The following is a 26,576-nucleotide window of genomic DNA, read 5'->3' as shown; positions in this document are numbered from 1 at the left end:
GGGTGGCTGATGGCCGCTCAAAGGCCTTTGAAGAATAAAATGATGCCCGGAGTCCCCTGGGTGTTCTAGGCCAGCCACCCCCCATGGGGAACTGCGCCCGGGTGCGGTGATGCCTGCCAGCCCCTCATAAAATGGCCATGCCCGGGGAACTGTCTCCAGAAAAGGCCCGCCAATGTCCCAGGCCACTCCAGGGCTCCAGTCCCTTGTCTGGGAGCAGGTATAGCATTCTGGCCTGGCTTTTCCATCTCTAATGCTCAAAGGTAGTGGGGGGCTCTGGCCTAGCCGCCCCCCACCAAAGTGAGCTGAGTCTTACTTCATTCTGGACCAGTGGATATCCTGCTGTGTGGGCTGACATGTCCTCCTGGCTGGGCTCCTGGCACGGTGGACCACTGCCAGGTGGAATGACCCTTTGTCATTCCGAGCGCGTCCAGGACAAGGCACCAGCTGTCCCCAAGCCTAGGCTCTCCAGAATGGACACCCAGCAGCCCAGTCCCCTGCCCCCTGGGATTACAGTCTTGCTGGGTGTGAGCTGCTGAGCTATCGGCCACCGAGGGGGCAGGTGTCCCCTGGATGGGGTAGTGCTCCCCTTGATTGGCTGCCTCTCCGTGCAGGCCTGGAGCATTCCTGTGTCCACCTCTGTCCCGGTTGGGTGGGGTGCTTCTCCACTGGCTCCTGTGCAACACACCAGCTGGGTCTGACCCACTGAAGGGCCTAGAGGCCAGCTCAGGCTCTGCTGCCTCAAGCTGCACCCCACCTGGAGGAGGAGGGTGCCCTCCCCTATCCACAGAGGCACCAGGAGGACCCCTCCCCAGCCTGCCACCCCTCCCCCATCCCCTCGTTGCCCGCCCCCAGAGCTACTTACAGGAATCTGTACTTCAGACCTGGGGGACCTTCCCCATGGTGTTCTCCATGAGCTTACCTCCCAGGGGGCATTCCCAGTGGCAGGGTTGGGTGGAGGTGGCACAAGGGTATGTTAGAGGAGGTCCAGACATGAGGGCTTGGGACCCCGCCCTGCAGACCTGGTACCCAGACAGGAGCCACACAGGCCCCCAGGACCCCTCTCCCCCATGGGGCTTCCATGCCGTTCAAGCGCCAAGGGGCAGCGGCCTCCACATCTCCTCTCTGGGGGGCCTAGACTGACTTGCCCGGGGCAGGCATGCAAAGAGGCACCCTCTGGTGGCCTCAGAGCTCAGACAGCACTGCTGTTGCCTTCATTCATTCATTCCTTCATTGCTTCCCCTGGTCAGGAGCCCACTGGACAATAGGGCCTGGGCACGCTGCATGGATATGCTGCACGGGCAGAGAAGCTGCCCACCACTCAAGGCCATGGTGCAGGAAGGAAGGCCAGGAGGACACACTCAGGGGACACAGCGCCAAAGGGCTGAGCAAGTCGTGCCTGGGGCTCTGAGGAAAGGTGCAGGGTCCCTGGGCACTCTCAGGAGCACCACCTGCAGGGACCCCCTAGAGTGGGTGGCTCAGGGGAAAGCAATGGGCCTGGGGCTGCTCCCCACTTAGGGATGGCGGCCCCCAGGGGGCTCTCCGCAGAGAAGAGAGCTGAGGCTGCCTGTGCCCCCGCATAGCTCCCATGGAAACACTTCCGGGCAGTTCTCTATTTGTGAGCGGGAGCGACGCGGTGCCAGGAAGTCTGGTTGTTGATTGAAAGCCCACGTTGGATGAGTGTTGTCCTGTGTGGACAGACGATGAACTCGAGCTGATAGACGTCATTCAGTGTAGCTGCCTCCGGACGAGGGTGGAGCCCCAACCCCCGAAGCCTAATGCCTGGATGCGGCTCCGGAGAGTCCTAGCCCTGGTGCCTGAGGCTGCCCCCATCCAGGACCCTGTCCCCATCCCCGTCCCCCAGTCCAGACGCTACTGGTTGCTGCCCTCCCTCTTGTTCTCCAATTCAGCTGCCAACTCCGACTTCACCCTCCCTCTCCTGGAATGTTCAAGAAGTTAAGAATAGTAACTATCCCAGGCCAGCCCTCGTCCCTTGACCCCCAGGCAATTGGGGTCACGTGTGCTGGCTGCTCTTTTGGGTGGGGGGTGACAGAGCAGAGCAGGCTCCGCGGTGGGTCCTACTGACCAGGCACATGTTGTGTCGGATCCTTCCGTCAAAGCCTTAGCTTGCCCTGTCACCATGGAAGGGCTGGCAGTAGCCGAGAACTCCCCTCCCCACCCCCCCCCCCCCCCCCGTCCCTGTTCCAAAAGCTGCTGTCACTGCCCTGCCTTCCCGGACTCCACAATGCCGGTGACCCCGATTCTTCCCTGCCTGCCCTTTCAGTCCTGGTCTCTCCACACACCCCCTTATAGAAGTGGGAGGGGGTGGTAGGGGAGGGCTGCTGCCCCCTATAGAAGAGGAAATAGAAAGTCAGTCACAGTTTTGAGGTAGGGCACAGGGCACTCACTTTTCACTGGGCCTCAGAGGGACAAGACCCTCATGAGGGACAAGACAGACGAAGCAGGGACCAGCTGGGGCTGGGCGGCTCTCTGTGCAGCGTGGGGAAAGGCCTGGGGCCAAGTTCATTCTCAAGGATCCCTGGTGGGGCTGTCGGGTTAGGCTGCTACCTGCAAGGTCGGAGGTTCAGATCCCCTAGCGGCTGCGTGGGAGGGAGATGAGGCTGTCTGCTCCAGGGAAGATGAAAACAGCCTCCAAAGAAAATGAGCACACTCGCCGCCTGCGAATCCCTTCAGACTCACAGCGACCAGACAGGGCAGATCTGCCCTGTGGGTTTCTGAGACTGTAACTCTTTACAGGAGAAAAAGGCCTCATCTTTCTCCCTTGGAGCAGCTAGTGGATTTGAACTGCTGACCTTGCAGAGAGCAGCCCAGCATGCAACCACTACGCCACCAGCACCACCTAACATATCACCTAGCATAACAAAAGAAGCCCTCTGTTTCCAAACAGGGTGCATTCTCAGGGGCTCCGGCGGCCGCACTTATTTTCAGGGGACACAGTTTTATCCATCGAAGGCTGACCGTGTCCTGAGCTGAGATAGCTGCTGTCGTGACCATACCCTGGCCCTTGTCTGGCCTCCCCCTGGTCCTGATGGACTTCGGAAGGTCCTGACTATACAGCGTCCATCTGCACCCATCCTGCCTCGTGCCGGGAGTCCAGGCCTATAGAGGACTCGGGCAGCAGCCTCCCAGTAAATGTTTTCGGGCAGTGACAGCTGGCTGACGCGTCACATCTTTAACCCGACAACAAGCAAGACTTTCCCCTGTGTCCTCTCCTTGTCCCCTGAGCGTGGCGACACAAAGAAGATGCTGTCCCTGGAAATGGTGCCCCCAACCCCAGCCCAGCAGCCCCCGGAGCTGGGGGGACACGGTCGAAGCACATGTTGGTGGAACAGGCTGGACGCTGCCTACAGCAGAGACCACTGACCTCTCCGTTTGTCTGAGGTCCCTTTGTGTAGAGACGGGGTCCCTGAGGCTGTAGGAAGGCCGGGCCTGGCTGCCAAAAGAGGAAGCCACGTGGTGGTCGGCCAGTCTCCCTGGACCTCTGAGGGCATTGTGGGTGAGACCCCAGACACCACAGGGGAAGCCCTGCTTGGCTGCCTGAGGACTCCCTCGGGACTCCCTGAGCGCCATGCTGCTGGGGCCCTGGGCCTTCAAGACTGTGGGTGCGGCAGCCGGGGAATGGGACCCTCGCTGCCTACCGTGCTTCCTGGGTGCTGGTTCTGCCATTGTGTCTCACTGGCAATGACTGTCAAGATGGGTCGGGTGCCAGGTGCCCTTTCAATGCGTGTTGCCCCGTGCGTACCCGCGAGGCCAGTGTTGTTGGATGCTGTGTGCTGCTTCGGTTTGTGGCAGAGTGCGGTGCGGTTTGCAGGAGCACTTTTGCAAGTGTTTCAGAGATGAACACAGCACCCCAAACTCACTGCCGTCGAGTCCGGGTGACCCCCCCACACACACCCTTTACAGCATCCCCAGGAGCCCCAGTGGTGCCATGATGGCGAGCAGGGCAGCGGTCCAGACCCACCAACCGCTCCTCGGGAGGAAGGAGGTCATGTGTGAAGCCTGGGGAAGCCTCCAGGGCTGGCCCCCTCTGACTCCAGGGCTGTGACGCGTCAGAATCGACTGGCTGCCCACGGGTTTGGTCGGAGTTTGAAGTGTTGGGTGCAGCTCAGTTCTTGAACCAGCTAGTGCCCTATCAAGACGGGCATCGTATTCTACTTGCAGGCGACGGGACGGGACGGGACACTGTTGTTGCTGTGTCCTGCATGAGCAACCAGCATGCCATCCTGACCGGTTTGGGGTCAGCTTCTTGTTTGCTTGTTTCTTTGAAATGACCAAGAAGCTTGTCTGATTTACCACCCCCACGCCTACCTCCACCACCACCTCCACCACCACTACCTCTATCACCACTACCACCTCCACCACCATCTCCACCACTTCCACCACCACCACCACCACCTTAACATGATTTGGGGAATCTAACAGAATCTAATCTGGATTAAGCAAATGCTTAATGGGCTCAGCTGCACACCAGGAGGTTGGAGGTTCGAGCCTGCCCAGAAGTGCCCAAGAAGAAAGACGTGTGGATCTACTGCCCCCAAAACTGGCCAGCACAGTTCCACCTTGACACGCCTGAGGGCGCCTGTGTCGGTGTCAGCTGCAGGGAAGCTGAATAATGTCGAAGTATGGTCTTCATCCCTCTTAGCCTTTTCCGCCATATCTTTCTACATGGGGGGAGGGGGTGACTTGGGGGCGGGGATCAGCACTCGATAGTGATCTCGACTCAAACAGGGCAGGGTGGAACCGCCCCCGTGGATTTCTGAGACAGTCACTCTGTGCCGGAGGGAGGCCTCGGAGCAGGCTGGTGGCACTGAACTGTGGCCTGAGGGAAGCAGCCCAACACGTGAGCCACTGGGAACCCCAGTTCATCACACAGTGATGTCTTACCCATTTTCCAACGGCCTCTCCTCGGCCTTCCTGTGGACCCGCGGCCTTCTCTGCAGTTTCTGTAGCGTAGACAACCCAGAAACGGGTCTAGTTCATTGCCATGTTTCTAGAGTGCACTGCCGAGTGAACTGATTGCTGACTTCAGTGTGTTCTCTAGTTCCGGTGGCCACACTGCTTAGTGATTGTGAGTGGGTTTAATTGCTTTGCCAATCGGAGGGGTTTCTGGTGCTCTGTCTGCAGTGTCCTGGTTGGCGCACTGATGTGGCAGAATCGTAAAATCAGGTAGAGTTGGTGCGCTGATCCACGGAATTCAGTGTGGGGAGCCCCGTCCGTCCTGAGAGGCGGTGTGGCCGAGTCTGTGATGGCACGTTGAAAGCCTACTTTCACCCTCAAATTAAGAACTGGATTTTCATTTCCAAGGGTTCTGTTTGTTTGTTCATTTATCCCTCCCTTTCTACTTCCTTATTGTTAACGTTCTACTCAAGGGAGATTGACTTGCTTCCGGGATTGGTTGCATTTCTTCGCTGCCCTGCAGTGCTTGTGATCAGGACATTGATTTCCAAGGCTGGCGTGATCATCGTGCCCAGCAGGCCTGGGGGACACCGAGGCCCCTTTCCAGGCCACTGCCACGGGGCAAATGCCACAGTAAAATGAGTCCCACGGAGATTTTGGCCTCCCAGTCCATGTACCTGGGGGCTGGACTGTAGTCTCTGAAGTGTGGGGAGCCTTATGAAGACGCTGCACACCTGAGAACAACCAAGAAGGGACACGGACACAACCCCCGCGCAAGCTGCTGGGCCAACGGCTCCGAGAGACCTGCTCCGTGCAGAGTCCCCAAAACCTGCCCCTGTGGAAAGCGCGCTCTGCCAACTGCGCTCAAACGGTCAGGCTGTGGCCCCTAAATCAGGTTTGTTGCTATGGTGAGGTGTCATCAAGTATAGGGAGCCGACCTCCACAGAGCAGAATGGATCGTAGCCATCCTCAGTCGATTGTGCCTGAGCCCACGGTGCAGCCGCTGTGTCCGTCCGTCTCCGTGAGGGCCTCCCTCTGCCGCCGCCCCTCCACGTGACCAACCATGATGCCCCTCTCCAGGCGCTGCTCTCTCCCAACGGCATGTCCAAAGTCTGGGAGACAGGCGTCGCCCTCCTCCCTTCTAGGGAGCACTTGGCTGAACTTGTCCCGGGACAGATGCGCGGGTTCTTTTGCCTTCTCCGGCACTGTCGTTCTAATGCATCTATTCCTCCGAGGTCTTCCGACTCCGTGCCCAGCTGCCACATGCAGATGAGGTGATTGCAAAGACCACGGCGTGGGCCGGGGCCACCTTGGTCTTACCTTCTAAGACCCTCGACTGGTGCTGAGCAGATTCTAACTTGCAGGCACCCCTAGAGCCCAGTAGAAGGGCTCCCTGGTTTCCGCGTCTCGGAGTCTCTGTGGGAGCAGACAGCCTCCTCGTTTCCCTGCAGAGCAGCTGGTGGGTTTCAACTGCCGATCTCGCCGTCAGCAGCACCAACAACCTACCCGGCCCACTGCACCAGCAGGGCCCCACATCCTTTTCATACCGCCATTTATCTCCTCAGGTTTGGGGGCGTGTGAGGCCACCCACGGGTGGCTTTGTTTAGTTGTCTTGTGTCACTTGCAGCTGGAGGCAGTGACAGCTGGGGAGTGTGCTACTATGGTGACGCCTTCATCCCTTTTGGTCCTGCCTATGACTTTTGATGACAAGCTGCACTGCCCGTCCAGGAGGAGCCCCGCCCTCCGGTTCCATCCCTGTTCATCCCCCAGGCTCATTTGACCACCTCTTGTTCGATTAGCGCCTACTGTGACCAGGGGGCTGGCTTCTTCCAGCGATGTCCCTGACATCCCAGTGTTTGTCACCGAGTTCTGGATCCCAGCAGCGGATTAAAGTACCTATATCAGGAGCCCTGACAGCATAGTAGATACGAGGTGGGCTTCTTACCTCAAGTCAGCAGTTCAAAACCACCAGCTGCTCCACTGGAGAAAGATGGGAGAAAGATGAGGCTTTCTACTCCCATAAAGGGTTACAGTCTCCGAAAAGAAAAAGGAAAAAAAAATGTTACAGTCTCCCAAACCTATAGGCGTGGTTCTACCCTGTCCTGTTGGATTTCTCTGTGTCAGAAATAATCAGCAGCAGTGAACTTGGGATTTATAAGCTAGAACACCTCTGTGAAGGGAGAACTTATAGGGAAGGGGCGTCCACCCCAGGGGCGGGCAGGGCTTGGTCTTCTGAGGATGGCGTTCATTGCTTTCCAAGTAGACAGGGCAGCGTGAGCCAAGGTCCTGAGGCACAAACATCGGAGACCCTGGGCCTGGGAGCTAGGAGACATCCTGGGCCACCTTGGTACATGCATGTGGAGACTCCACAGGTTGGAGGGGGGAAGACCCCACCCCTGGCCTGTCCAGAGGCACCTCAGAAGGTACACATGGTGACCTGCTACCTTGGCAGCCCAGTTTTATACAGGCAGACCCACAGACACACTCTCACTCTCTCACACACAGACATGCAAACCCACACATACACACTCTCACAAACACAGACACACAGATACACTCTCATGCAGAAACACACACGTACTTACTCACGCACTCACGTACACATGCAGACACACTCCCATACGCGTGGGTGTGTGCGCACACGGGGTCCCTGATGTTTGACTGGCAGAGGATTAGGCCCCACAGGCAGGGATGCTGCCCTGCATGAGTCAGAGCAGAGGCCACGTCTCAGTCTGGGGCTGGGGCTGGGGCTGGGGCATATCTCAGGGTGTCTGCGGTCCAGCCCCTCACCACCCCAGGACAGTGGGCTAGGGGACAGGGGAGGTGAGGAGGGAAGCATTGCAGGGCAGGATTGATGGTGCTGGGAGATTCAGAGGTGCGTCCTGGGTGGGGAGGTGGATGGTGGGCTGTAGGGGCAGGGGTGGGTGGGGCAAGAAGAAGGACAGAGGGGTGAAGCCACACAGGCATTGGCTTGTAGCACAGGTGAGGCAGGAGCTTTGGAGGTGTGTCCTGGGTGGGGGCGTACACAGTGGGCTGTGGGGCTCTGAGAGGCCAGGAGGTGGCGGGCAGCAGGGCAGGGATAGAGGCACCTGCTGGAGTTTGGATGGGAGGGGGTGCGGAGAAGCCAGATTCAGTGTGGAGAGTTGGAAGCAGGGCTCTGGCCCACCCTCTGGGCAGAAGCGTGGGTGGTACAACAAGGGCTGTGAGCTCAGCAGCTGTCACGACTCTAGGCCTCGGGGCAGGCTGGGAGGCGGCAGGACCCCTGGCCTGGGGGCAGTCTGACAACTTGGAGACCCCCAAAGTAGACCCCACCAGGGTTCAGGTGAGGAGGGAGGGGAGGAGGATGTGGGGTACAGGAATGGCGTAGGGTTCAGGGGGTGGGGCAGAAAGAGGGGAGACAGGCAGAAACACAGGGAGGTAGCTCCCCCTGGTGGCTTCTCCCTTCCCAGCAGCATCCCAGAATGAGCAAGAGCAGGTGGGAGTCTCAGGAAGAAGGGGCCCCAGGGCCAAGACAGCCAGTGGGGCAGGGTCCTGTTGAAGCTGGCCCCTGTGGCCTTCCACTGCTGATGGCACCCTGCCCCCAGGAAGTTCATCTGTCATCCTGGAAGGCACCACGGTACCCCATCCTGGACTGGAGAGCTCTCTTGACTGATCCCTGGACCCAACAAGGAAGGGAACCTGGGCCAAGAATGGGGGTCCCCTGATATCCCAGCCACACTCTTCCAGTGAGCACCCACACTTCCCATGTATGGCATTGTTTGGGGGTCCTGGTCCCAGAGTCACCTAGCGGAACAGCTGTCAGTGAGGCACCCAGTCTTCAGGGAGGGCTCCCAGAGCACATTCCCCAAATGTGGCACCCATGAGAGTGTGTGCTCAGCTTGGGGGGCTGACAGACAGAAGAGTGGGCTGCAAGGCAGCAACACTGCAAGCTCAAGGAGGGGTGACACAGAGGTGGGGGAGCAGGTCTTTGGGCCTTCAGCTTCCCACCTGGCCCAAGAACGTTAGCAGAGGCCTTGGGAGCTCAGGGATCCAACCTCCACAAGCCTTTCTCCAACCTGAGTGACCGCCAAGCTTGTCCAGCCCCTCAAAACAGCACAGCATCCTGACCCCCTGTGCCACAGCTGCTCCCCAACAGGCTGGTTCTCCCACAGTTTCAGAGACCAGACGTGTGCGTTCAGGGCACCAGGTCGGGAGTGGGAGGTGGGGGCAGGTTCCAACTGGTGCCACGTCAGAGGGACCCTATGTGCAACAGAGGGAGCAGTGCCCGGTCTGCACCAGCCTCACAGGGTTGTGATGTCCAAGGCCATTGCAGCAGCCGCTGTGGCCATCTGTCCCTCTCAAGGAGGGCCATCCTCTCTTCGCCCGACTCTCTATCTCCGTGTCAGGCCAGCTCCATAGAACGGCACCCCAGGGCCACTTCAAGAAAGGAATCGTGGCAAGGCTGGGGTTGGGCCCCTAACGGAGTGGCAATCCCCCCCTCAGTAGTCGGGCACCTTCCACTTGAAGTCTGCGTGAGCGGACCCCGTCCCAGGCCGAGACCAGCGGTCCTGGGCAGCCCTCGCGGGACATCCGGGCAGCTCCGGAGTAACATGGGAGATGGTTAAAGGAGAGTGTCTGGATCACGGTGTTTCCTTTGCTTGTAAACAGACGCTCGTGGGTGATGATCACATTTCTAGGAGGGACACGTCTCAGGAGTTTGCCGAGCCCGAGTTGTGGCTCCAACCCTATAAGGACAGAGTAGATAAACTGCACCCTGAGGTGCCCAAGACTGTAAATCTTTACAGGCGCTGCCCCTCATCTTCCTCCCACCTTGTGGTTAGCAGCTGCCCCACCCACAAGCCATGGCACCACCAGTTCTAGAACGTTCTAGAGGCACTCCTTCAGGGGCAGGAGAAAGGCACATGGAGGATGGGAACAGCAAGGGCAAGGGTGGGTTTCATAGATTATTCTGGGCCCTTCCATCGGGAACAGCCATGCTCTGAGCAGGGGCCTCTCTCCCAGTGGCCTGCTGCTGACCAGACACCCATTGGCGGAGCCTCAGCTGTCCCCTCTGATGAAATAAACCAGATGACATGGACCACAGGCTTCCCAGCACTGATGCTTTAGGCTTTCCCAGCGGGGAGGGAGGCATTTCACATTTCCAGCAGGCAGGTCGTGATCCCGGGATGCTCCACACATCTGATTCAGTGCAGGGCTTGGGGTGGCGTGGCTCAAGATGGGGCACCTTCCGCTCTGCTTGGCCAGTCCGGAGGCCACAGAGCCTCTCTGGGAACACTCTTCAGGCCCGTAGAGTCAGGGGCTGCTGCCTGCCCTGGGTCTGTAGCCCCAGTCCCTGAGAGGTGGACACTGGCTCTGGGGCCCCGTCTGTCAGAACAGACAGGAAAAAAGCTCTTCAGGCCTGATGCTGGATGCACATCGCTGACCTCCTTGGAGCAGGAGTTGTTTGCGCCCCCGGGGGCTCGGCACTGAAGGGTGGGGCTGGTGGCTCCATTGGCCCCAGGAGGAAGAGGGTGGGCTCAGTCTCACTGGACACTCCTCCATCTGGATGGCCTTGATCAGCCTCCCTAGGCCAGAGGGGGGGAAGGGCGTGGGCTAATGCTCCCGCCCACATGCGTGGGAAGACAGACACTTGAAGGGGACAAGGGAGCTTCCTTTGCAGCAGAGTGCCTTGTTATGAAAAGACGGACAGCCTGGGACCCCCGGGAGCAGGGCTGCTCTGAGCTGCTGCATCTCTCGGAGTTGGCATGGGTTCCGCGGGCAGTGGTTCGGGGCCGAAGAGCAAAGAGATGGCAGTGTGGCCAGGGCACTCCTTGGAAACAGAGTGGACATCGTGTCGGGAGGGACCGTGTCTGGTAAAGCCGAGGGCCAGCAGGAAAGAGGGAGGCCCGTGGCCGAATGGACGGGTTCTGCAGAGCAATGTGAGTGGGCTTGGCACACGACCAGCCGGCGCTTCCTCCCAACTCACATGGGGCCACTGAGAGCTGGAACCAACTCGAGGGCACCTGACACGGAAGAAAGGCCTGGCGACCTGCTTCTGTGCTAGTTGGTGGCAGGGAAGCCAGGGACAGACGTGTGGGGCAGTTCAACTCTGCCACTCACAGGGCGGGGGTGGAGGGGTCACCGTGAGTCGGAGCGGACTCCACATAATGGAGTGGTTTCACCAACCTGAACCAGGCCCGTCCATTTTTCATAGGGAGGCTAATCCTATAGGAGTGGGACCTCAGGTTAACCCGGCTGCTCACATGTCCCAAGTCGCTGTGTCTACCCAAGGTCATATAGTTCAGGACCCAGTGTCAGGACTTGGACATCGCCTTTTGGGGACACACTCACCGGCCTCAGAATGAGTACCATGGATGCTTGGAGAGGTATCCGCCAGGCTGAGGGACAGAGAGGGACACCAAAGGGCCTGAGAGCCTGACAGATGCCCCACTGTCCCCTCCCAGCACCTGCCCAGTGTGTGGTCCCACAGCCCCGGGCACCCTCAGGCCTGGGACAGATGGCCCGCAATCCCAGCTTTCCTTGGTGGCCTGGGCACATGCATGCAGGATGTCTGGGGAGCCCCCACAGGTGCCTGTCAAGAGCCACCTCCCCCAGAGCTGCCCAAGACTGACGCCAGCCCTTCTCTCCACAGCACCTACAGTGAGCTCACCAAGTGCACCCGCCACGTGGCCAACCAGCTCGAGTGCTTCTGGCCCAACGCCGAGGTGGACCGTTTCTTCGTGACCGTCCACCGGCACTACTTCAACAGCTGCCCCGTGTCTGGCCGGGCCGTGCGCGACCCGCCGGACAGCATCCTGTGTCCCTTCGTCTTGGTGCCCATCCTGGTGACCCTGCTGGTGACCCTGGTGGTGGTCTGGTGCAGCAAGAGCAGGGAGGGCATCGTGTAGTGGCCAGAGGCAGCCCCTGGGGCCAGGGCGGAGACCAGGCTGCCCCATTAGCCCCCAGCAAGACAGGGATTGAGACCCGCTGCCTGCAGACAAGTAGAGCTTCGGGGTCTCAGAGGGTCCCCCTCAGAGATGCAGGCAAGGGGCATCACGGCCCTTTGGTTCTGAACCTGCGTTTCCAGTTCTGCTCCCTGACCCCCCTCACTGTTTCAAGACCACCAGGGACGCCTTGTGCAGGGCTGGTGTGCGATTAAAGGGTGTCCTTCATAGCAGGACTCCTTCTTTCCTGCTGTACCCCTGGGAACGTGGTTTCGGGGAGAACGCTCATGTGGAGACCTGGGTCCTGTCTTGGTCCGTGTGGCTGCTGTGCAGCTTCCACCTGTCTGTCCATGGAGGCTGGCAGGTTGCTCTGGTGCAGAACAGGTTTCAGGGGATCCTCCAGGCTAAGAGACTAGGAGGGAAGCGCTGGCTGGCATTGACCTCCAAGAAGCAGCCCAGTCTGTCCATCCCCAATCCTGGGGTTGCCGCAGGACCAGCGGTGTCTTGTTCTGTGGCTGTGGGGTTGCTGTGAGACCACTACCTGGGAGACACAGCTTCCCTTTAGGATCTCTCCTCCGTCAGGCAGGAGGCTCCCCACAGAGGGGGTGGGGCCCGGGAGAGGGGGCGATGTCTGAGAGACCCCATCATAGGATAGTGCTGTTACCCCACATAACTTCTGACAGCCCTAAACGCTACACAGGCCAGGGCCCTGCATGTGGCAGGGTGGGGAGCTCACAGGTAGAACCTTCTAGTTTTTCTGTTTTCCTGGATCCCACCCTGGGACAGTCCCACCCTGCTGGCCCTGCTCAGACTCCCATCCTCCTCCTCTGCAAAGCAGAGCCCCCACAACCCTTCGCCGCCACCCCCTCCACAGCACATCATTCCCCGAAGGTGCCAGGCTATCCATTCTGGAATTCTGGGCTGAGGCTTACCACCACTCTCCCAGCCACCCCTGTTCCTTCCAGGCGCCTCCTCCCCTTGCTCCACCCCATGCCACCACCAGGGGTGACATGAACCCCCATCAGAATCCCCAGAAGCCTCGGGCCCTCCTGCAGACAGTGGTGCCCCAGCCAGAGAGGCCCTGAGTCAGGCTTCTTGAAGCTTCTCTAAGGACACAGCTGAGATGGCCTGGAGCACCCCCAGAAATGGGTAGGGCCCTGCAGAGGACAGGGTCCCCACCTCGGGCAGCTGGTCTGTGGAGGACTGGCTGTGGCTCTTTATTAGCAGGGACTCCGGGCGTCCACATGTGACACGGGGCAAACTGCCACCCCTTTGTCCTCAGGAAGCAGCTGTGAGATGGGAGGAGGCAGAGGGGAGTGAAGATGGGACCGCTCAGGTCTGCTGTGGGGCCACTCACTGCTGTGGGTGCCTGGGCTGTCCTGGCCTTAGTGCCCCTCCGCCCCTGAAGTTGTGGACAGGGCAGCCTCAGCCAGTGTGACCTTCGTGAGGTGGATCTCAGGGCCACAGCCAGGCCCTAGCTTCTCCTGCCCATGCAGTTGAAGGCCCAGGTCCAGGAGGTCGCTTGAGGACATCAGGTGCAGGGAGGTGGCCGTACTTAGTGTGGCTCTTCTCTCCATAGTCTTTGTACTACTCATCAAATGACTGATGTGGACATGCAAATAAGGTGCAGAGGACGCTAATCAGGGGACTGGTCAATTTTGCCATTGGGCTGGGTATGAAATGAACCATCAAGAAGGAGGAAGATAGACTCCCAGGACCAGCGAGACAAGAACTCTGGATGGAGGGTGTCCCCAAGCCCTGTCTGCAGGAGAGCAGGCCAGAGTGAGACCAGGAGGCAAAGCAGCCAGCTTCTCCGCCCACACACGCAGCAAAGCCTCAGGGCAGGGGGCTGGCTTGCTGAGTGGGGTGTTCTTTGGGCATTTGTCAGAGATGAAGGAGCTTTATAGCCCAAGCAGGTGACAAGAGGCCATGTGACTGAGAATCCAAGGACCAAAGAGAGATTGCTGCCAGCACAGCTGGATTAAAAAAAAAAAAGAATCATGAGGTAGGGGGGAGTGGTGAGGGAGGGGGAAAACGAACAGCTGATATTAAAGGCTCAAGTGGAAGGCAAATGTTTTGAGAATGATGGTGGCAACAAATGTACATATGCGCTTGACACAATGGATGGATGGATGTATGGATAGTGATAAGAATTGTACAAGCCCCCAATAAAATGATTTTAAAAAAATAAAAATTTAAAATGTAAGCCCCCCCCCCTAAAAAAACACTCAGTCATTCCCTATGTATGTACTAGGCACAAATATTTGTATTCTGACTTTTTAATCCCACGATTAAATCAGACTTATATTCTCAAAAAATAAAAAAAGAGAGAGAGAGAGAGAGGGAGAGAGAGAGAGACTGTGGACCAAAGAACTGTATCTTTGATGTTTCTGATCCTGACTTGTAACCTGTGAATGTCCCTAATAAATCCCATCCTTGTGAGGGTGGTCATTGAGCTCAACATCAAAGCGTCACAGGGGGATGGCTGAGGTCAGAACATGGTCAAGCAGGCTGGAGGGTGGGTCTGTGTCTGACTTCTGCCTCAGAGGAATCATTCTTGGGCAGGTAGGTGAGGAATCGGATTCTGCTTCCCCGTGGGTAGCTGGGCATGGTCATATATGACCTCAGCTAAGACCCAGGTGCCCAAAAGAGTTCTTATAATGCATCCTGACCGGGCATGCCATGGCCACATCACTTTCCACCACCCCAGCTCACAAGGAGAGGAGAGGGATCGTTGTAAAACATCACCATTGGACTCTGTCTCTGCATTTGAGTAGATGGAACTTGGGGACACTGAAGGACCAGCTCCAGATCCCACAGGAAGTTGAATGTCACAGAAATTGTTTCACGCCATGGTTTGGTTTCCCAGTGCGTGCTGCAAGGTGTGTGGATCATAGTCTTTTTTGTATATAATTTTAAAAGTCACTTTATTGGGGACTCATAACTCTTATCACCATCATCCATCCATTGTGTCAAGCACATTTGTACATATGTTGCATTATCATTCTCAAAACATTTTCTTTCTATTTGAGTCCTTGGTATTAGCTCATTCCCCACCCCACCCCCTCAATCAGAGTCTTTTAAGTAGCAGGGCTAGTGGCACAGTGGGTTAATCAGTGGGCTGAAAACTACAAGGTTAGTGGTTCAAACCCACCAGCCACTCCAAGGGATAATGCCGAGGCTGTCTGCTCTGGTAAAAGTGATGGTTTCAGAAACGGACAGAGCAGTTCTGCTCTGCCTTGTGGAGTGTCTCTGTGAGTCAGAATCGACTCCCCAGCAGCGGGTTTGGGGTTTTGGTAAACTATTAACTGCACAAGAGCAGGATGAAATCGTTTGAGCTCTTGTGAGAATGGCCCACGAGGGACACAGAGACCGACTGTAGGCCCAGGCTCCTGGGAAGACATCGCCGAGAGACTTGCTGGACGCAAGGTGGCCTCAAAGCGCAGTATTAGTAACATGCTGTGTTAGGCCAGGTTGACTAGAGAAACAAATCCAGAGACAAAATATATATGTATAAAAAAGAGCTTTATATCAAAGAGCAATTATATATTAAGAAAACATCACAGGCCAGTCCAGATCAAGTCCATAATACTGATATAAGTCCATAAGTCCAATAAGCCCATAGTCCATAAATTCCTCTTTAGATTCCCGGAGCACACACAATGAAGCAAAATTCATGACGATCACAGGCCAGTGGGTGCAAAGTCCTGTGGCTCCGGTAGCGGTGGAAGCATCTCCGGGGCTTCTGCAGGTCTCAGTATGGCTTCATGTGGCTGGTCAAGAGAAAGGCGAAGGCAGAGAGAGAGGGGCTGGCCTCCGGATAGCCATTTATCTCGGTTGTCCTCTAATCAAGCTGCATGTGACCTGATTGACAGGCTAAACTCCACCCCTTCACTCTCAATCCGGTCAAGTTGACACTAGATTATGTCACTACGACACATGCCATAAACAAAGTATGCCTAACAACAGCTGCTCCTCCTGAGATCCTGACCCCCAGAATTCCCTAAATAAATGTACAGTGCCCTTGGCCTCTGGAGAGCCATAGCATTCTCCCACCCCTCACTCCCTGCCCCCCCCCCAGGGAGGCATGTGTCTTTCCCAACTCTGGGGTCAGAAGAAGGAGCCCTGGTGATACAGCGTCCTCATTAGGGCTGGTAACAGCAAAGCCAAGTGCTTGAAACCACCAGCCATCCCCCCAGAGAAAGAACTCTACTCCCCTAAAGGGTTACAGCCTCGGAAACTGAGGGAGCAGGTCTACCCTGTCGCATGGGGTCGCTATGAATCCGATCCTACCCACGATGGCAGTGAGTTTGACTTTTTGAGTGGCCAGGTGACCTGCTGGCGCTAATGGGGGGGGGGGGGGCTAGGGTTAGGGTTATGAAAATTCATGTGCAGTATGATCATGACATCATCCTCGCCCGAGAAAGGAAACTTGACAAGCCCCCAGGGACAGCCAGAATCTGCCCCCCTCCCACCCACCCCCTTTCTCAGACTCCAGTCCTTCTCAGCACACACTGCTCTGTTTGCACTTCACTTCTGTGCTTCTTCATTGGTTCAGGTCACTCTGGGCAACGGACCCAGGAATTTGCGAGCAATTGGTGTCCCAAGTGGACCTGCGAGGGGTCCCTCAGCATTCTCAGCTGACCTCTGCAGACCCTTTGAATCGTCAGGGAACTAGAATGCTGTAATTCACCAGAAAAAATCCGGAGGAAACAACATTGTAGCAAAACTGAAAATGTAGTACAAAAAAAAATCTGGAGATTGGATACAAATTTGCTTTAACCTGCACCCCACACTTGTTGGACGGAAACAAGGCTTCCTTAGCGGACTCCTGAGTTGTAATCTACTCAATGTCAGTGAGGTGTTTTCTGGGCTAGGGGGTGGGGAAATCAACAGTGAATCCTTCATCCTTCGGCAGCTCAGGCTGGGCTGGCACCTACCAGAGGATCAGCAGGTGGCATCTTCTCATCTCCCCCCCCCTTTTTTTTAAATTAAATACTTTTATCGAGGGCTCTTATCATAATCCATACATTCATCCAGTGTGTCAAGCACATTGTCCCATATGTTGCCATCATCGTTTTCAAAGCATTCTCTTCCCACTTGAACCCCTGAAAGCAGCTCCCCATTTCTTCCCCCTCCCTCTCCCACATCATCTCGTCTTGTTGTTCATAGCTCCTCCTTAGAACCCAGAGTCCCTGTGCTGGGGACCTTCCAGACCCAGGGGAAGATTGGTGGGAATACACTGGCGATCCCCAAGGGACACGGCACACAGATGCTGAGGGAGACAAGGGCCTTCCTTGCAGGCTGTGAGCCTGCAGGAGAGCCTTCCCCTGGAGCTGCCATCCTCAGTTCGGACTCCCAGCCTCCCAGACTGCGTGAGAAGCCGTTGTTTTTAAAAACAGTTTTATTGGACTATAATTCACAAATAATAAACTTCAATACTCCAATCGGAGGAAGAAGAGCTGCACAGACATCACCACCATCAGGGCCAGAACATCTTCATCCTTGGGAGCGCCCCATTTCCCTCCAACCAACCTCCCCTGCCAGACCCCCAAGGGACCATGAATGCTCTTACAGTCTTTATAGGTTTACCTATTGTGGATTTCATATACATCAAAACAAATTTTTAAAACACCCTAATGACAATGACAAAGAACAACAGGTAGAAAGGAAAGCAGAATGTGTTAAAAACTGGAGGAGATTTTGAAGGATTCCAAGGGAAACCCAATGGTAAGATGTTAAACTGTAGCATTCGAAAGTGAGACTATGTTTCTGTTGGCGAAGCCCTGGGGTGGTCCTGCTATGCCACACTGGAGAAGGGGCAGGGGGTGTCTTGATCGTAGGCCTCTGTCCACCTGTTTCAGAGCCCCCACTTGTGCTTTTTGCAGCCCCTGTGGGCTGGACTCTTGCCTTTCAGCCTCCTTTGGGACTATGATGGACCATGACCGGGGTCTCTGATGTTTCCCGGGGGTAGGACTTAGACCCCTGCCCACCTCCAGGGCCAGAGGTCAGCCTTCCAGAACTCCAGGGTCAGAAGGACCCCCTAAATCCGTCAAGCCTCCCTGGTCCCTGCACTACAACTCAGCTCCCTGGTCCTCACCCAAGGCGGCTCCTGGGCCTCCTTTCCATCCCCCCTCTCGTAGCCACCATTGTTGTTTGCCTTTGTTAAATACAGATATCTACAGCTCGGCACTTGCCAGTGCAACATTATTAGGTGCACCGTTCACTTACGGCAACGCGTGGGACCCTCACCACGGTCACTAATGAATTCCTCATCAGTGCTTCCTGGACAACACCAGTCCCCCCAGTGCTAATTGAGGAACTAATTCTTTATCCCTCCCCACCCCCGGAGAGTAGTGGATTGATTGCTGGCGAGGGGTTTGGAGGTGTGCTATCGCCTGAGGTTTTACAAAGGTAACTTTGAGCTGCTTTTCAAGCCCCAGACTCACAGCAAGCCACCAGGAGACCAGATGTTAGGGATCCCGAGGAGAAGAGATTGTGCCCAGAGGGAACCTCGATGCCTGGGGGGCCCTTCCGGTCTGCTTGTCCCCTGGAGGCCACCTGGCTGTGGAGCCTGCTGGAGGCCATCTGAGTGCCCGGAGAGAACACTAAAGCCCTGCCTTAGGCGTCGGTGGGGGAGCCTGAGAGTCTTGGAGGAGCCCGGGAAGCGAGGGGCGGGGGGCGGCAAATGAGGGCGGAGTGCGAGTGGTGGTGGTGGTGATGGCGTTCTTGCAGTTCCAGATGTCGCCGCCAGGGGCATTCGTGTTGCGAGGCCTCCACCAGGGCCAGAGGCGGGAGGGGACCGGGCAACCCTCTGGCCCCTCCCATCCAGGCCTGAAGGAGTCCTGCACTTACTCCCTCCCTCCCTCCTTTTAAAAAAATAAGGGTCTTGTCAGTGTCGTGCTGAACGGAGAGAGCTCACAGTGTTTAAAGCAGGGCCAGGCACCTGGTAGGGCCTCAGTCAGTATTGATGAGATACTAATTATCATTGGTCAGTCAATAGCCACCACCTCACAGCCTCTGTGGATACGCTTGTGACTTGTTATCAAGGTTCCCTGTCCCCGGCTGCCACACCAAATGCTATTCAAAATGAGCTGCTTTTACAGGGTATCCAAGCAACCTCTAGATGGGAGGCGTACAGGTCAAACAGAAAAGCCATAATCTCTGTGGCTGAGCTCACCACGAAGGTCTTTGTGTCTGTTTCCTTACCACGGGCTTCCCATCTTAAACTCACATTTAGAGGGTTAGGTATGGCTTTCACTGCTCCGCTCCGATTAGAGCAAGGCCGACCTGCTCGCTCTCGGATACGGATGGGAACAGATACTTAACCAAAAGTGTGCTCATGCTGTTTTGTAAATAACTTCTTTTTTTCATTAAAACATACCCCAAAAAAGTGTTTTTAAAGGCTACACATCTTTCTAAGCTCCTTAAGGGCCAGGGTTGGCTATCTGTGAACCACGCTTTAATCACACAAGTTCATTCTCCTCCTTGTTTCACAGTCTATTGTATTTGAATCAAGGGAACCTGTGAAGGATGGAATGACATTCCCTCCTCACCTGCAAAAGTGGGTTTGTGAATCCTCAACTCTATGCCTCTGGCTGCAACCCCATTGTGTAATTCCTATTCCATGCCTCAGGGACCCCAGAGGCATAGTGGGTGATGTGTTGGGCTGCTAACTACAAGGTCGGCAGTTTGAAACCACCAGCTTCTCCAAAGGAGAAAGATGAGGCTCTCTGCTCCCGCAAAGAGTTGTAGTCTCAGAAGCCTACGGGGGCAGTTCTACTTTGTCCTAAAACATCGCTCCCAAACTCAAACTCACTGCCATCAAGTAGATTCAGACTCACTAGCCACCCAATAGAACAGGTAGACCTGCCCCTGTGGGTTTCTGCGCCTGTAACTCTTTACAGGAGTAGAAAGTCTCATCTTTCTCCCTTGGAGCAGCTGGTGGTTTCGAACTGCTGACTTTGTGGCTAGCAGCCCACTGTGTGACCCAAGACTCACCACCAGAGTTCCTTTTAAGGTCACAAAGATGCAGAATTGACTCAGCAGCTGCAGATTTGGAGTTCTCATATTACAAGATTATGCATCTTCCTTTCCCAAGCCTCTCCCCTTTTCCCTTAAGTACATGTTATTTCTTTGAACAAACACACAAAGAGCTCGTTCATTATTGGATTAGGAGAGGATGTCCGCTGTGCTCTGGCACCTGCACGCGGTGCTTGACTACCTGGAGGTGGACCTGTCCTCTCACTTGACGTTCCCACAGACCCGCTACACTCCTGTGTAGGCTCTTTGCCCTTTGACACGTCAGTCGGCTCTTCCCAATGGTATCCTGCCAGGAGTTTGTGAACAGTCAGTGTGATAATCTGTTGTCAATTTGAGATTTAAGAATGAAGGGGTGGAGTCTAACCTGTCAATCCGGTCACAGCTTGATGACCTCATTTTGAGGCACCATGGAGATAAATAGCTCCCTGGAGGTGGGACACACTCCCTGGGAGACATTCTGGCTGACAAGGCACATCAAGCTATGCTAGGGCCCTGGAGCTGGAAGAGCCACATAGAGACCCCTTCCAGCGCTGAGATGCTTCCACCACAATTGGATCAGTAAGTCTTCCCACCCACTGGCCTGTGATCTTCCTGCATTCGGCATCGTTGCATGTGTTGCGTTAGTCTGAAGAGGACGTTATAGATTGGTATTGGATATATGGGCTAATATCAGACGTAGGAACTTGATCTGGACTAGGCTGGAATGTTTCCTCAACATTCAATTGCTCTTATATATAAAGCTCTTTCTTATACACATGAGTCTCCCTGGATTTGTTTCTCTAGTCTACCCAGACTAACATAGTCAGTTCCCACTCCCCGTTGTAAGGAGGAAGTGGAGAGAGTGAGGCCCTCTTATTCTGGGCCCCGGGGAGGGTTTAAATGAAGATCCTCAGGAGCACAGAGAAGGAAAGTGGAAATCCCCATGCAGTATGCTGCACGGTGACCAGGAAGACGCAGAATAAAACCAGCGAGAGATGCCGGGTTTGGGCACCTGCTGCTGGCAGAGTTTTGAAAGAGTGAGCAAATCGAACAGAGAGGAACAGACCCACTGTCTTCAGGGAAGCCACATCATTATTAAACACGCGAATCCGTGTTCCCTTGGAGCCTTCTGGGAGCCTCGCTCAAGTTGCCAATTGCAAGGAGAAAGGTCCAATGATGTTCACTGCAGCGCTGGTTGAAATATAGGAACGTTGGAAAGGGCCCCACATTCATTCCACAGAGAGAAGCAATGTCCCGTCCACCAACATTGCATCGGGAGGAGGCCCTCCGGATATTCCCACATGGGCCTGGCCCATAAAGAACCATGAGGCACACAGTGTGAGGCCTTAATGAGAAGGATGGGCTGCTAGCCCAGCAATTCCGCAGCACCTTCCTTCAGAACCAAAACCTCCCTTCCAGCTTCCCGTCTCTGAGAGGGATGGAGTACCCAGCCAGCAAGGTAAGTGGGGTATATCATTTCGTGTCAATTTGAAGATAAATAAAAGTGTAGGGGTGGTGATCAACCTGTCAACCAGGTCACAGCCTGAAGCTACCTCTTTGTGGGCGTGGTCTGCGAGGGCCCTGGGAACATCCTTCTCTCCTCTCAGCCTTCACCTTCCTGCTGGCTGACTCTGATGGCTGCCAGAGACCTGCCATTGGATCCATAGGACTTTGTACCCACCAGCCTATGATCTTCCTGCATGCTGCATCATTGCATGTGGCTGCATAAGTCTGAAGAGGGACTTATGGACTAGTATCGGACTTACGGACTGGAGTTGGACTGCGCTCCTGGGATATATAATGACTTCTTGATATAAAGCTCTCTCTTACACAAATCACCGTCACTGGATTTGTTTCTCTGGTCAACCTGGCCTAACACAGTAAGCTGGGGCTTGATAACGTCACCAACCCTAAGTCAGGCTGCCTGGTGGCAGTCTGCTGTATTAAAGGTGGCAGCCTGGGAAGCCCTGCCCTACACAGTGGTTCTGCTCTGTCCTACAGGGTAGCTGTGGGAAGGGATTGACTCAATGACAACAGGTTTGCTGGCTTGTTTTGTAGCCTGACAGTAGCTTAAAGTGAAGGCCTGAGAGGCAGCTTCATGGAGTTAGTAATGGCCTGCCTTGTGAATGACAATAATTGGGGGCTATGTGGGCTGTGGCCCAGTCAGTACATGAGGCCACTTAGCCAGGCACACCGCTGGAGCTTCACCCGACTTCCAGCCCTTATCTTCTTTCGCCAGGGCTCTACAGCAGCATGTTCCTGGCACCGACGGTATTTACCCATTAGATGTGTTTTTCACTGGCTGTTCTTGCCAGACCTTTGGATCAGGAGGGGCTTGGGCTGAGAGCTGAGCTGAGTCAGGGGAACGGGCCCACGATGGAAAGCGTTGAGCGCCTGGGGTGGGATGCACCAGGGAATGTCAGTACCCCCTCTGACTCCAAGGTACTGAGGTGGGGGAGGCTTCCCTAAGGAACTGATACCTATGCCTACCTAGGCTTTTGAGAGACAAAGGGGGGGGGCGTGATCCCTCAAAGAAACCCCCTCTCTTCTATGCCTGGCTGCCCTCCCAAGGTTCTCTCAGAGCCAGAGATGCTTAGAAGAAACACTGATGCCCTCCCTGTCTGAGAACATCAGGTGGGGCTTTGGGGGAAACGATTTAGCTCCTTCCCTCTTCCTCGAGCAGGCGGTGAGCCTCTTATCTCAAGAGTAGCTGGGATGGCCCCTTCTCCCAGGAGCCTGAACCCCCAGGACGGCATGTTACCCTTCCCCCAGGGCACACGCCGACGCAGGCAGAACTTGTACAGGGACAAGCTAGGAAGGGAACCATTTGTACAGCATTCCTGCCTTGGTTATTTGAAAAAGAACTCCCTGTGGGATCAGACTGAGGACAGCTACCCGAGACCTCCAGGAGCCCGACCCTGGTGGTGTAATGGTTACGCTAGGCTGATAATCACAGCAGTTCAAAGCCATCAGCTGCCCTGCAGGAGAAAGACAGACTTCCAAACCCGGCCCCGTCCTCAGTCCTTGTCTGAGCCCATCATTGCAACCACTGTGCCAGCCTATCTCACTGAGGGCCTTCCTCTTTTTCACTGACCCTCCTCTTTACCCAACTTGATGTCCTTCTGCAGGGGCTGGGCCTTCCTGATAACATATCCAAAGCACGTGATGTGAAGTCTCCCGTCCTGTCCTCTGAGAAGCATTCTGGCTGTGCTTCTTGTGAGACAGATCCGTGTGTTCTCCTGTTAATCTAGGGTTCTGTCACTATTCTTTGCCAAGGGGGAGGGACGGAGCGGGAAGGAGGGTGAGCATGGGTTGCATAACTGTCGGAATGTCAATCAAGATCACTGCACAGCACGGAGGAAACTGTTGAATTGTTTGTTCCCCAGTGTACATTCTCAGTCGTTTGAAGAGATTTTTTTTTTAAACTCAGAACTCACAGCCATCAAGTCGACTCTGACTCAGAGTGAGCCTATAAAGACAGAGCCTGCCTCTGTGGGTTTCCTAAACTGTATTTTTTAAACCAGAGTAGAAAGCCTCCTCTTTGTCCAGAGGAGTTGGCAGTTTCGAACTGCTCACCTTGCAGTTACTGCAGTCCATCATGTAACCCATTACACCCTGCCAGGGCTACATAGAAAGATCTGGGGCAGAATCAAAGTCCTAAGGCGAGGACCGGAAGGTGTCCGCGCAGGCCACTCTGTATGGCGCCAGAACACCCGCGGCCGCTCCCTACACGTCACCCAGGCCACACTCTTGAGCTAGTTGCAGACAGGAACGCAGCGCGCTGGGCTCACAGGCTCCGCAACAAACTCCCCGCCCCAGCCAGCCGTTTCCTCGGCCCCGCCTCGGCCCCGCCCTCGGCCGCCTCCCACCAATCATACAGGGCCTCAAGGTCTGTGTCCGCCCTCGGGGTGCCCTCTGCCAATCATCAAAGACCTTGCAGGCTGCCGCCAAGCACCGCCCCGTCGACGCACGCCGCTGTTCGCGTGTCCGCCTCCCAATAAAGTTCCTGGGGACTTTGAATTTTTTTTTTAAAGCGCCCGCTCGGACGCGCCGCGGCTGCCGCCGACGAGGGTGGACGAGTCCCCGCCCCGCCACTTCCGGTCCGCCGCCCAGAGCCGGCGCCGCCGTGAGGGCCGCGTCTCGCTGTCGCCGCACGGCCGGGCATGGTGTTGGCTCCCGGGCCGCCTCGCCGCTCTCGGGGAGCCCAGGTGAGGCCGCCGCTCGCGGGAGGGCGCGTCGCGGGCAGCCTCGGGCCGCGCTCGGAGCCGGCGCGGGGCGGCGAGGCCCCTGAAGGGAGGGCGGCGGGGCGGGAGCGGCCTCAGGCCGAGCGTCCGCCGCGGCACAGGAGCCGGCTTCGAGCCCAGGGCTGGGGGCGCGCCCAAGGTCATGGGTCCCGGGCCATCGGGCGGCGCAGTATCAGGGCGCGCGGGCAGGTGGGGGGGCGCGCTCTGCTGCAGCGGGATGAGCGGACCCTGGGGCGCTCGCGCGATTCGGGGCGCGCGGGCCAGGGTGGGACCCATGGTAGGATCCACCCCCGGGAAGGAAGTGGGACCCACCCCCAGGAAGGAAGGGCCAGTCGCGGCCCAGGCCTGGACTTGAGTTCGCCGAGGTGTGTGCTTCTGGCCTGGGACCTGGGACCTGCCCACCTGTGTCCCTCAGTGACCCCTACCCCCAGAGCAGGGTCAGGGGAACGGTCTCTGAGAGAGTGGGGGAGGGCACTGCAGGGGGAGCAGAACCTTCCGGAAAGGAGCAAGGAAGGTGTCACGGAACCCGAGGAGGAGGCCTGCTAATGGGGGCTGGGGTCCTCCCCGCACGGGCGGGGAAACACGTACAGACTTCCGGGCGTGGCACTCAATGACCTCACCTGGGCGTGCGTGCCTCCAGGTGGTGACCAGCGAAGGCCTGCTGAGTAACCTTCCAATGACTTGAGAATCCTAGAGGAGGCCTGGCATCAAAGGTCAGGGGGATGGGTCCTGGGCGCTCCTGCCGGAGGCCGGAGTGTGAGCACCTTTGGCCAGCCTTGTCTGAGCGTTCTCTGAGGGTCGTCGTTCACCTGGACAGGGACTTCTCAGACAAGGATTCCTGAGTGAGGAGTTCCGCCCACCTCCACCGCCTGGCCCCTGAGGTCCCTGTCAGGTGACCTGGCCCCAGTGTGCCAGCTCTGGCACTGATGCTGAGCGCATGTCACAAGGTGGAGAGACAGGTAGAGAGAGACATCCAGAATCCTCAGCTCTGACCAGACTGCAAAGAGGTCCCATCAGGAGCTGGTCTCCACTGGGGAAGCAACAACGAGGGGGATAGAGAGCCGAGTGGGGCTTTCAAAGAAGTTGATGTGTAGCCCACAGTGCTGCCTCTGGCCTTGTGTAATCTGCAGTAAATGGGAGACTTGGTTTTAAACCAGGTCCTTGAGGTGTAATAAGGACAGAGGATTCTGGAGGTACTGCTGGTATTCGCCCTAATCTCTGGACAGTGTGACTGGTATTTGGGGTCAAATCCCTTTGTGTCAATTTATTATAGAAACATTGCCTCTTTGTACCTTTGGTTTATCCCTAAAGTAGAATGTGAATATGATACAAAGGATGGAGAAATAGATGGTCATCATCTGCTTGATTTCTGAGACTTTTGGAGAAACAAGCTTCCTGTTGTCTTCCATGGAAGGGAAAACAGGGTTTTCTGATTGTGCCCAGTCAGTGGTTTTGTTAAAGGCCACACATTGCTGAAGACAACTCGTCGGGAGTCTGGCTGTTTCGGAGGAGAACTGTGGGGCATGACCTGTGGAGAATTCTGTACAGTTGTCCCCCAAGCCCTTGGCCGTCATGTTGATCTTGGCTCATAGTAACTCCTCAGGACAGAGCAGACCAGCCCACAGGGTTTCCAACCCTGTCAAGCTTTACAGAAGCCTACCGCCCACATGTGCTCCCATATAGCAGCCAGTGGGTTTGAACTGCTGACCTTGTAGTTAACAGCTGAGTTCTTAACAGTTGAGGCACCATGGCTCCTCTGTGGGTTGGTAGCAGGATTTGAAAAGGATTCAGAACAGCGCTCAGACGGTATTTAGCGCAACATAGGAGCCTTCTAGGTGATGGACCTTGCTTTCTGAGAGTAATTTCTTGTTCTGGGTCCCTGAATGGGAGATTGCAGGGGAGCTGGCCCTGGCCCTGACTGTCATTGTGGCATTCTGTGGTGGCTTGTGTGATGCCTGAAGCTATGCCAATGATCATTCAAATGCCAGTGTGGTCATCCATGGTGGACAGGTTTCAGTGCAGCGTCCAGACTAAGACGGACTAGAAAGGAAGGACTTGTCGAACTCCAACAAACAAAGCACCTCACAACCATTGAGTCGATTCTGAGCCATAGCTGCGCACTTGTGCAGAAACAGGCCAGCGAGAGACTTGCATAGCAGTGAGACAGGGCTCCCCGGTGAGCTCTTCAAATGTGACCAGGATAACTGTGAATTGTGTGTGTGTGGAGGGGATTACAACTGATAGCCTGACACAAAATGTGTGCAATTTGTTGAACGGAAACTTCCCCAAACCACAGTAAGGAAAGAAACAGAAATGCTGATACAAGATTTAACGGGCCTCCTGTCAGACCGAGCAAATCGAGCTGACCTCTGTTTTCTCGTGCTGCTGCAGCAGTCGGGCCCTGGCTGCCTTTCACAAAGGCAGTCTGTTCTCTCCCAGCCGTTCAGGACTTCTGAAGCCCAGCGGCAGCCTG

General features: G+C 56.0%; 2 protein-coding genes across 2 annotated transcripts in view; both read left to right on the top strand.

Annotated features, from left to right (window-relative positions):
• The window catches only part of RAMP1 (receptor activity modifying protein 1), a 39,735-nt gene extending 27,683 nt beyond the window's left edge, over positions 1 to 12,052 (top strand). The window contains exon 3 of the mRNA XM_075529483.1: positions 11,546 to 12,052. Coding sequence (XP_075385598.1) covers positions 11,546 to 11,801 — 256 coding nt within the window. The 3' untranslated portion in view covers positions 11,802 to 12,052. The remainder of the gene's footprint in view (positions 1 to 11,545) is intronic.
• An 11,892-nt stretch (positions 12,053 to 23,944) lies between these two features.
• The window catches only part of UBE2F (ubiquitin conjugating enzyme E2 F (putative)), a 30,172-nt gene continuing 27,540 nt past the window's right edge, over positions 23,945 to 26,576 (top strand). The window contains exon 1 of the mRNA XM_075529262.1: positions 23,945 to 24,067. The gene's annotated coding sequence lies outside the window, so the exon portion shown is untranslated. The remainder of the gene's footprint in view (positions 24,068 to 26,576) is intronic.

This window comes from Tenrec ecaudatus, chromosome 13 (genome assembly GCF_050624435.1).
Source record: "Tenrec ecaudatus isolate mTenEca1 chromosome 13, mTenEca1.hap1, whole genome shotgun sequence".
NCBI classification, from domain to species: Eukaryota; Metazoa; Chordata; class Mammalia; order Afrosoricida; family Tenrecidae; genus Tenrec; species Tenrec ecaudatus.
Note: the sequence above shows the minus strand (reverse complement) of the source record. Positions and strands in the feature narration are given on the sequence as shown.